Source organism: Acanthisitta chloris, unplaced genomic scaffold (assembly GCF_000695815.1).
Source record: "Acanthisitta chloris isolate BGI_N310 unplaced genomic scaffold, ASM69581v1 scaffold12414, whole genome shotgun sequence".
NCBI lineage: Eukaryota > Metazoa > Chordata > Aves > Passeriformes > Acanthisittidae > Acanthisitta > Acanthisitta chloris.
In genome coordinates this window covers 870-11,492 of record NW_008667673.1, presented here as the reverse complement: position 1 = coordinate 11,492, position 10,623 = coordinate 870, and the positions used below count along the sequence as shown (strand labels likewise).

Genomic DNA, 10,623 nt, shown 5'->3' with positions numbered 1-10,623 from the left:
CAATCCTCCAGGCTGTCTCGGAAGTTGTTGGGCTCGAAGGGATGCCAGTACGTGAACCTCACGGGTGTCCCGTCCGACCACTCAAAGTTCATCTGCAGCTTGAGGTCATTGAGGCCAATCCACAGTTCCTCCACATCTGGCAGGACAGGAAGGGAGGAGGTGAAATTCCCCCTGCCTGGCTGACACGGTGCAGAACCCCCTGGTGACCTGAGCCCCGTGATGGGATTGAGTCTCTGCAGAAACCCACTGCAGGGCTCAGCTCTGACCCCTGTGCCACCAGCAGGGAGGAGAACACACAACAGGGTTTGGCAGCTCCTGCCCACAAGGATGGACCTCTGGAGTAGGGAAACACAAGGACATGGATCCCCAGAGTGGGAAACCCAGGGAGATTTGCCAGCAGCTTTCAGAGAGGAACTGGCAGCAGCACAATGCAGAAGTCCAGACCTGCAGGCTCAGGTCCAGTGAGCTGCTGGATTTCAACCATTCCCTTCCATCCCATCCCAGTCTGCTCCCTGCCTGGGGTCACCAGCACTTCCCTTCCTTCCTCCACCCTCTCATGGCTCCATGCTGGTCTCCTCCAGCAAGTCCAGCAGAAATTTTTTTCCCATCTTTTTCTACCAGCTGGGACTAGCACCATTCCCAGCTGCAGCTGTGTATTTTCCTCCTCAGCACTGCAGGCTCCTGGGAACAGCTTTTACTTTTGCTGGAAGGAGGATGCACCCGGACTATGAACTCCTCCAAGGAACACATCACCCCCTGGCCCGGGGCCTCCACTCCCTGCACAGCCACAAATCCAACTCTGCAGCCTCCAGCACACCCAGGGACCTTCCCACAGACCCCAAAACCAGATGGGAAGGGGCTGGTGGCACAGGGGGCTCCTCCTTACCCTGTTTGATCTGCTTGGTGACAAACTCCAGCTCGGAGAGGGTGTGGATGCTGACCAGGTCCCCCCCACTCCGCAGACAGGTCTTCTTTGCCTCCTGCCAGCTCTTCTTCTCTCCCACCAGCCGGTAGCAGTTGGACTGGAAGGGCTGCCAGCTGGGCTCACAGTCCACCTTCACCTCTGACCACGAGTCTGGCAGGACACAAGGGGCAGCCTGAGGACTCCTGTCCAGCTCTCCAGCCCTCTCCTTGGCAGGACTGCAGCCCCATGGGGTCCTCAGCAAACCAAGCCAAAGCTGCAGTGGGAAAGCCACTGCCAAAATGAAACACGTGGCGGCAAAGTGTGGGAATGGTGACTTCAGAGCTCTGGGGACAAACCAAATCCCTTCTGTCTGCAGAGGAGTGAGAGCAGAGCATAGAGCAGATCCTCCCCTGGTCACCATAAGGGACCCACTGCTCTCCATCCCTCCCTTCCCACCCAACCTGGAATGGCACTGAGTCCTCTCCTTGGGGATGACTTCTCCCAAACCTAAGGAACACTGTGGAGCTCAACCCCTGCTCCCCACACCCAGGACAGGTTTGGGACATCACGGACACCTCCACGGGCAGCATCCCCTGACCATGCCAGGTAGGATCCAGGGCTGCCTGCTCCTGGTGCTGCTCACCCCCCTGCTCACCTGTCAGGAAGGGATCAGCCGTGGCGTTGGGTTTCTTCTTGCAGACGTAGGGGAGGGCGATGCCGCAGTCGCGGTTCTGCCACCCCCCGGACGACTCGGTGCGGATCACCCCACAGTTCTCCTCGCTGGGGTTGTCAGGCTGGTCTGGAGAGAGGGATGAGGGGAGGATCCTGAGCCAGGGCAGAGCCAGCAGTGCAGCTCCCCCTGCTCCAACACTAGTTAAAAACCCAGTTATTTTGTTAATTTGCATGGTGAAGATGTGACCTCCTCGTGCTCAGGATGATTTACTCTCCTTCAATGCAGGAGAACCTGGAGCATTTCTGCATTGCCTAGAAATGTTGGTGGCAGTTGGGGGATCATGATACCAGACCTGAACTGCTCCTGCCTGTCCTCAAACTCCTCTGAGGGTATCACTGTCTCCACAAGTGGGTGACAGCACCAGACACAGCCAATGTCCCCAAACACCCCAGGGTTAGGGATGGGTGTCTGCAGCTGGGACCATGGAGTGGGGACACAATGCTCCTCAAACAAGGAAGCTCATCCCAGGTTATCTGCAGGGTCAATGAGGGTTTGGAAAGGGCCAATTTCCCCTCAGCACCCTCTAGCTCCATGGATATCCTTCCTAGCCATCTCTGGTGGTCACAGGCTGCTCCCCAGTCCCCCCATGATCCTCCAACTCACCACTCTCCCAGTTGAGGTACTTGAGGGGTGAGTTATCTGACCACTGCCAACCTCCGTTGATGTCCAGGTCGTTGAGCCCAATCCAGAGTGTGGAGCTGTACCCAGTCAGCAATCCTGGAGCCAACACAGCCAGAGTGGCAGGATCAGTCCCCCCCCAAGCCAAAGCTGCAGTGGGAAAGCCACTGCCAAAATGAAACACGTGGCCACCACCCCCAAACCAACCACCCAGGGCAGGCAGAGCAATGCCCATGGTGCCACCAGCTCTGCCCCAGGTGAGCAGTGCACAGCCAGGCTGGTGTCCACTCACCATTGATGTAGGTCTGCTCATGGATCTCAGTGATGCTCAGCAGGTTGGCCCCTTGCTGCTCACAGCTATTCCAAGCCTCCCGCCACGACAGGGTCGACTGGAAGTTGAACTGGTAGCAGCTGTTGGTGAGGTGATCCTTGTCCCAGAAGGTCTCACAGTCATTGCCTGCGGGGACAAACAGGCTGAGCACCCAACACCAACCCTCCACAACCCACTAAACCCCAACAACCTGCTGCTCCAGCACTGCAGGCAGGAGGAGGGAAGGGGAGAGGCAGGAAAAGCTCCAGGAGGGATAGGCATGGAGAAGACATTCCCCTCCCACTTACTCTTGATGGGGCAGAAGCCCCAGCGCTCGTCCTTGCCGTAGTCCTGGGTGGTGGCACACCAGAGGTGCCCATCCTCCCGCCCCGTGCTGGTGCACTCGTGGAACCACTGGTTGTCGTACTTGAAGGGGATGGTGCAAGGCTTCCCGTGGGAGTTGCCCTGGATGGTGTAAATCTCTGGGGAAAAAGAGAAGCTCTTGCTTGAGGCTGTGTTTATGGGTGCTGGAGGGAGATTTGGGGTCAGGGCTGTGGGTTGGTCCAGTGTGAGGGTTAAGATGGGCCCAGGGATGTGGTGGCTGCCCCGACCCTGGTGGTGTTCAAAGGTTGGCTGAAGCCTTGAGCAACCTGCTCTGGTGGAAGATGTCCCTGCCCAGAGATCATCTAGTTGGGGCTGGATGATCTCTAAGCCCCATCCCAACCCCTACAATTCTAGGGGTTGGTGAAACTGGACGTGGCACTTAGTGCCATGGTCTAGTAACCACAGTAGGGTTGGACTCGATACTCTTTGTGGACTCTTCCAACCCGCTCAACTCTACGATTCTGGGTTAGATCAACTTATGGGTTGACACCACCACCCAAGGAGGTGTTACCAGAGTAGGGCACGGAGCACAGATCCTCCTCGGTGCCGTAGGTCCTCCACTGAGCCCCACGGGCCTGGTCCCCTCTGTCCAGGGAGGAGTTGGCCGGGCGAGGGCCGAGGTGCTGCGAGAGTTGCTCGCCGAGCCCGCGGCAGCTCCAGCGCATGTTCACCGACTCGCGGTCGCACTCGTAGGTGGCCAAGGGGTGCAGCCCTGCCGTGGCGTTGGCCCCGTGCCACGACACCCCCAGGCACTGCATGGCCCCCACGTTGAAGAGGCGATTCCGGGACACCCATTTCCACTGCTGGGCTGTGGTGCTGGCGTTGCAACCCTTGGCCAGTCGCACCAGCGAGTCCTTGGTCTCCAGGCAGCCCTGGGCACCCGTGTTGTAGATGAGGAAGACTTTGGAATCTGAGGAGAAAACAAGTGGAAAGGGTTAGAGTGTTGCTGGGGGTTCAGTACGTGCCAAACCCTGCCAGGGTATTATCCTGCCCAGCAAGTTTTGGGGTGTATCCTTGGGCACAGCACTTGGCACACTGAGGATCACTGTTTCCCTGCCCCCAAACCTGTCCCTGGGTGATGGGATCCAGGCAAGGTGACACAGATGAGGTGGATGTCTGCACACACCGTGGCATCACCCAGTGTGGCTATTGCCCTGGAGCAAAGAGCTCACCCAACCTACCCACATCCTTAGGGCAGCTCCAAACTGAGCTCCCAAGGGCAGCACCCAACCAACAGCATCCCCAGGCATCACCATGAGCTGGAGGCACCAAACATCTGCTCCAGGCAGAGAAAAACAGAGCAGGGAAACAGGGAGCACATCTCTCACTGCCCTGTGCCTTTGGGGACCTGCTAGAAAACTCTGGAGGAGACAGGAACGTCAGGGCAAGGTCTCCCATGGTGTGATGGAAAAAGTCTGCATGGCCTCAGCCTCAGGACCCCCCAGAATCCCAGCCCAGGCACTGGGAGGCAGGAGCTGAGCAAGGGAGTCACTGCCAGCAGATAAAACACAGCAGCAGAGGGAGACAGGCTGAGCTCAGTCCCAGCCCCACACACATCCCTCAGTCCTGCTCACTGCCACGAGCCAACCCTGCACCCCTTGGCACCTCTCTGACCCCCACACCACTGGGGCCACCCCACCAACATGAACCCACCCCAAAACATACAGACCAGTCCCTCCCAGAGGCTGCACTGGGACACGCTGCTCCAGCTGACGTGTCACTTTTAACAGACACTTTATTGCTTCATGTACACGTTCCCAAGCTAAAAAGCCACCCCAGGGGCTCCTCACAGCCTCTTCTTGCCCAAAGCCCCAGCAAGAAGCTGCTCAAAGCACCACATCAACACCACCACTTTGGTTGGGTTCTTTTTTTTTGCTTTAAACTGACCCGTTTTCTTCCCCCCCAAGCATTCACCAGCAGCCCGAGCGAACTCACGGGCTCTGCTATATTTAGCTTTGGTTTGCTTTGGGTTTTTGCCATTGTACGAATTTTTTTGGGCTGAAAAGGTTTTAATTTCCTATTCCCCTGCAACCTCACCCTGCCCCAGCTCTGTTGTTACAGGCAGCTCTGGGACATTGGAGCAACAAACATCTCAGCTCAGAGAACTTCCCTGCCCTCAAAAATCCAGGCAGGGCAGATTCTGGCTGGAGCTCAGCTTCCTTAGGCTGGGGCTGGTGTTTCCCCAAGTGGAACTGGCCTGATCCTGACTTGGACAGCAGGAGAGCAGCTCATCCCCCACCAAACACCCATCTCACCATTCCAAGCACCACCCACAGCACCCCCAGCCCATCACTCTCCATTGGACATTGGGGTCTTTCAGCACTTTTGGGTGGTGCAGCATCAGTGCCACCACTGGACCCAGGCAGGATGAGACCTCCCTGGGGCACAGCTTGATGCCACAGTGCTCAGCAAGGAGCCAAACACCAGCACCTGGAATAGAAACAGCTGCTCTGCCCTGAGTACCACCACAACCAGGGGCAGCACTAGGACAGCCTCTCTGCCACCCCTGAGCCTGGCTTTGCAGGAAAAATTCCTATCAGGCTGGAAAAGCCTTGGAGCCAGCCTAGGGGTTGGTGTTGGGATGCTCAGCACCATATCAGGGCTGGTGGTACCATGCAAGGGCCACACTCAGCAGCAGCTCCACAGCAGCACAGGGCTGGGAGGAAGCTCTCCAGACTGGAGGGGACAGGCCTGGGGCCAGAAAAGCACAAAATATCATTTGACTCTAAAAAGAGAAGAGCTGGAGGTAGGAAATTACAGGCTAAGCATTTCAGGCTGCCCCCGCACACTGCAGGCAGCTCAGCCCGTGGCCCCTTGGCATGAGGAAGGCAGGAGAGGCCACCCAAAGTGTCCCCCAGGCTCTGCTGGGCTGTGGGGGAACAGCAAAGCTCCAGCACTGGCTCAGCCCTTGCATTCCCCCAGCACTTCCAGCTTCTCCCAGTGCAAAACTGCTGTGCATCACTGGTGGGGAGACAGGGACAACCAGGGAGGACAACCAAAGGGACAATCAAAGGGACAGCCAGGTGAAAAACCAGAGAAACAACCAGGGGGGACAACCAAAGGGACAATCAAAGGGACAACCAGGTAAAAAACCAGAGAAACAACCAGGGGGGACAACCAAAGGGACAATCAAAGGGACAACCAGGTAAAAAACCAGAGAAACAACCAGGGGGGACAACCAAAGGGACAATCAAAGGGACAACCAGGTAAAAAACCAGAGAAACAACCAGGGGGGACAACCAAAGGGACAATCAAAGGGACAACCAGGTAAAAAACCAGAGAAACAACCAGGGGGAACAACCAGGGAGACAATCAGAGAAACAACCAGGGGGAGAACCAGCACCTCTGACTTTTCAGCAGGGCCAGCTTGGAGCAGCTCTGCTCCATCACATCCTCCTGCTCCTCCTCCTCCTCCTCCTCCATGGAGCATCTGTGAAAGGCAAGTGAAAACCCACATGCTTCCAGTGGGAATGGTGTCTTGTCCCAGCCATGCAGACACCAGGATGCTGCTTCTGGCTCACTGGTGGGACCATGGAAAGCAGGTGGTGCTCTGAGGCAGAGGATGGTGGGATGATGAGGAGCTGGGGCTGAGAGCAGGACACCACAGAAACACTCTCCTCTCTGGGAAACACCTGGATGCTCATGCTCCAGCTCAGTGGGAGAAATCAGCCTTGGCATCATCAGCTGGATGGAGAAGCTGCCATGCTTTGGGGCAGCCTTCGAGGAGCTTTTCCACCCTGTGCCTGGCTCCAGGTTCTCTGGTTTAATTTTACAAAGCAAGTTCTGAGCCAGCAGGAAGTCTGAACTGAGGGAACTCAGCTCAACCCTTCCCACAACAGCTTTACCACCCCCAGCAAATAAGGAAAGCTTCACAACCTGCAATTTTGGGCAATGTGGCAGCAGCAGATGAGAGAGAAGATAGGACAGGGAGGCTCCAGGGGACAGAGGGGGTGGTAGGCACAGAAAGCTCTGCAGCAGGGCATGGATGGATGTCCTCAGCATCATCCTGCCCTGAGCATGTCCCAGCCTGGACACCCACACCAGGACACCCAGAGCCACTTGCTCCATGGTATTTGTCACCATCCCATCCCCAGCAACAAATGCAGGGAGCAAATGTAAGAGAGGACTGAAGCTGTGGTGGACTCAGATCCTGAGCTGGAGCAGCTCCAGGGCTCTGGCTGCAGTTTGAGCTGATGGCAGATGAAACCAGATGCTGGTCCTAGCATGGCAGTGCCACTTGGCTCTGTGTCCTCAACCCTGCCAGCCCCTTTGGTTCCTCTGTGAGGGTTCTGTGTGGTGGCAGAGCCTCTTGTGCAGGGCTCAGCCCCATCCTGCAGCCTCCCTGGTGAAGGTGCTCCCTGCCCACTGCTCTCCCTCAGGATTCCCCTTCATATGGGACATCCAAAAAAAAAAAATAATCCCAGCTCCAAGCTGCGTGTGCAGGAGGCTGAGCACACACAGAGCAAGGGGGACAATTCCTTCTCAGAGGTTCCAGTGCTGCAGACAAGCTGTGGATGTGGTTTGCTCCAAACCACTCAGCAAAAGCAGCAAAGCCTCAAAGTCCATGCTTGGAGCAGCCTGGGCTGGTGGGAGGTGTCCCTGCCATGGCAGGGGTAGAATGAGGTGATCTTTCAGGTCCCTTCCAACCCAAGCCAACCTGGGATTCTGCAAAGAATCCAACAAATGTTTGGCCTGAGGAAGGAGCCTGAGCATCCCTCTGAGGGTTGGGGAGAGAGGAAAGCAGCAGCTGTGCCCAGGAGAGCTCCCAGCAGCAGAGCATCCCTTCTGCCACATCTGTGGGGAGGTCACCACTGCTCTACCTCCCTCCCAAGCTGCTCTTGGCATCAGTAACTCCATTCAACTTCTTAAACAGGAACTTCAGACTTAAAAGAAAGAAAAGGGAAGGAAGTGCAGCTGTACCAGCAGCCCCAGGACACAGGACACCAGTCCTGCTCCTGTCTGCTCCAGAGCCCAGGGCAGACACCAACCCCCACCCCTGACACTCCAAACCAGTGATGCTGCCCAACATCCCCCAGATTCCCCCAGCCCAGCACTCCCTTGGGGCTCAGCTGCTCCACCAGAAGCAGCTCAGGGTGCTCCAAGCCAAGCTCTGGAATACAAGAGGGTGGTTGTTGTTTGGTTTTGTTTCCTAAACATAAACATCAGGAGAATAAGGAGCAGATCTCTTGTTACAGGGAAGAAAGCAAAGCTCCTGATGGCCTGGCTGGGGGTCTGGAGCAGCAGGATGTGCACTTGGAAGAGAGAAGCTCCTCTTGGCTCACCCAGCAGAGTGAGAGGAGCTGCTGTTTGTGTGGTGGGAGCTGTACCAGACGAGCTCCTTACTTGGCTGCACAGACCAAGGCTACCTACCACCCTCCTCACTCCCTGCTGCCTCATAAACAGCTTGGATGGAGGCCACATGCTTCTCTCCAGCCTCTGCAGGCACTAAAAACCACTCTCCCTGCCCAGGACATGGAGTAACAAACTCATTCCACGGGGGATGTTCATCCCTGGGACTCAGCACAGCAGTGATGGGACAAGAGCGATGAGAGCTGCAGTATCCACCCTCCAGCACCCAAGCAAAGGGTAGAAGGATGGAATTTTTCCCAGTTTCCCCCCAGACTTGGTGCAGGCTCCAGCCCTGCAGTGGTTGGATGCATCCAGAGGTGCTGCTTCCCTAGGAATAGGGATGGTGTTGGAAAACACCCTGTGCCCCCTGCAAACTGCTCAACCTTCACTCCTGAGCTAGAGTGCTCCCAGGAATTTGCAAGTCGATCCACTAATCATTTTCTCATCCTTAATTAATTAAAGATGGGTCCTTTAAGAACAAGAGCATCTGTGTGGGTCTCTTCTGGGCTCTGAGCAATCTCAGGAATGAGAAAAATGTTGATGCTCCGCGGGCTCCTCACGGTTCAAATTAATTAAAATCCTTCTCCTCGGCTGCACGTGAAGAACTGTGAACCAACCTTTGAGGAAATGCTGGATTGGGATGGGATGGAGTGGGTGGGAGGGCAGGGACTGGTCCCACTGCCCCCTGAGAGCTGAGCAGGGCACAAAGTTCAGGCAAAGCCCTTCCCTGAGCACCCCCAGGGCTCTGGGAGACCCACAAGGGATTTACCAGCCCGAAAAAGATGGTTTAGCAGACAGGAATTATACCCCCCCACCCCCAGCACACATTTGCTTTGATTTGAGAGCAAAATGTTCTCCTGGAAAATACTTAAAGAAGAGGGAATGCAGCAGGAGAGTTCCTCTGCCCTGCAGGGAAAGGTGCAAAATCCAGGCAGGAATAAAGCCAGAGAGAGAAAATCCTGCAACGTGGCTCTAACCATCACCAGGACTGAAAAAGCCTTTGCACGAGCAAGGAACACCTTCCCTTCCCCTGGGACACCCCTGTGCCCCCACACGTGCTGGGTGGCTCTGGGAAAGGGACAATTCTGAGGTTAAATTCAGCCTCTTTTGCTTTCTCCTTGTGTCATTCTTGGGAAAGTCTCAGCCCTGGCCCTGCTGTCCCCTGCCAGCCACCCAGCCTGGGCTTTGAGCAGCAAAGCCAACACCTCTGCTCCCCTTTCCTGCCCCCAAACAGTCTGAGGAAGAGTTTCTTGGGGTTGCATTTGCCATGCAAAATTTTCCTCCATTGAAAAGAGGAAAATGGGGGAGGGAAATACATGCAAAAGTTGCTCTGTTTGCTCTATAGGCTGGAAGTGCTTCCCCAGGTCCCTTTTGTCACCTCCCTCATTGCAAAGCAGCTCCTGCACTGGGTGGGAAGCTGATCCAGAGCCACATCCCAGCACCAACACAGGGATTTCATCCTGCCTCCAGCCACGGTGGGATGGGAGCTGCTTCCCTGGCACAGGCACATAGTGTCCCTGCTGTGCTGGGGCAGCCAGGGGGGATATCCCAGTGAGGAGCCCCAAACCTCCTGCCAAAGTGCCACTCCACTTTCCTGGCTGTCCTGGAGGAGAAGGTTTGGCACAAACCCCTCCAGGAAGCCAGAGAGCTCCCCAGGGGAAGCAATGCTGGGCATCCTTGCAAACAACAGACTCTTAGGGCTACTTCATCCTGATCCCAAAATCTTAGAGAGGATCCTTTCTGAACTGCAAACTCAGCCTTGGTGCTGGGGGAACTTGGATGTGGCATCTCCATCACCCACCGGGTCCGAGCCAGGGCTGATGCTGGGGGAGCAGCAGAAAGGAGGGATGGAAGGGGGGAAAGCTGAGGGTGCTCACACCCTCCCAGAGCAGAGGCACGAGTGACATGGCCCCGTGGCTGAGGCAGCTCAAAGCAGCCTTGTTCCTCCCCAGCCCAGCTCGGGCTCGGCTGCCACCGCTCTGCTCCCGCCGAGCTGGGACAGAGCTGCCTCTGTGCTCGGGGCTGCCAGACCTGCATCCCACCGACAGCTCCTGGAGGAAACAGCCAGGACCAGCCCTGAGAGGTAGCCAAAGCCCTGCTGAAATCAAGCAAACCCCTTAAAAACCACAGGAGGAGGAATTCGCAGCCCTCAAGTAAATTACGGCAAGGTTTAACAGGAATTCAGCTGTGGAAAGTTCAGCTGAGAGGTCTCCAAACCAGCAGCAAACTCCAAACTGCTCTTCCCAACACCAGGTCCACTTCCCCATCACCTCCCCCTTTCTTTCTCCATCTCCTAGACAAGAAGTTCCCAGTCTGGATGCCTCA

At 56.3% G+C, this 10,623-nt stretch overlaps 1 protein-coding gene across 1 annotated transcript in view; it reads right to left on the bottom strand.

Annotated features, from left to right (window-relative positions):
• The window catches only part of MRC2 (mannose receptor, C type 2), a gene marked incomplete at both ends in the record, with an annotated part of 10,508 nt that extends 6,649 nt beyond the window's left edge, over positions 1-3,859 (bottom strand). Inside the window, 7 exons of the mRNA XM_009072590.1 lie at positions 2-136; positions 887-1,075; positions 1,560-1,703; positions 2,241-2,354; positions 2,548-2,712; positions 2,874-3,047; positions 3,461-3,859. Of these exons, the coding sequence (XP_009070838.1) occupies positions 2-136; positions 887-1,075; positions 1,560-1,703; positions 2,241-2,354; positions 2,548-2,712; positions 2,874-3,047; positions 3,461-3,859 (1,320 nt within the window). The remainder of the gene's footprint in view (position 1; positions 137-886; positions 1,076-1,559; positions 1,704-2,240; positions 2,355-2,547; positions 2,713-2,873; positions 3,048-3,460) is intronic.
• Between the last annotated feature and the right edge of the window lie 6,764 nt (positions 3,860-10,623).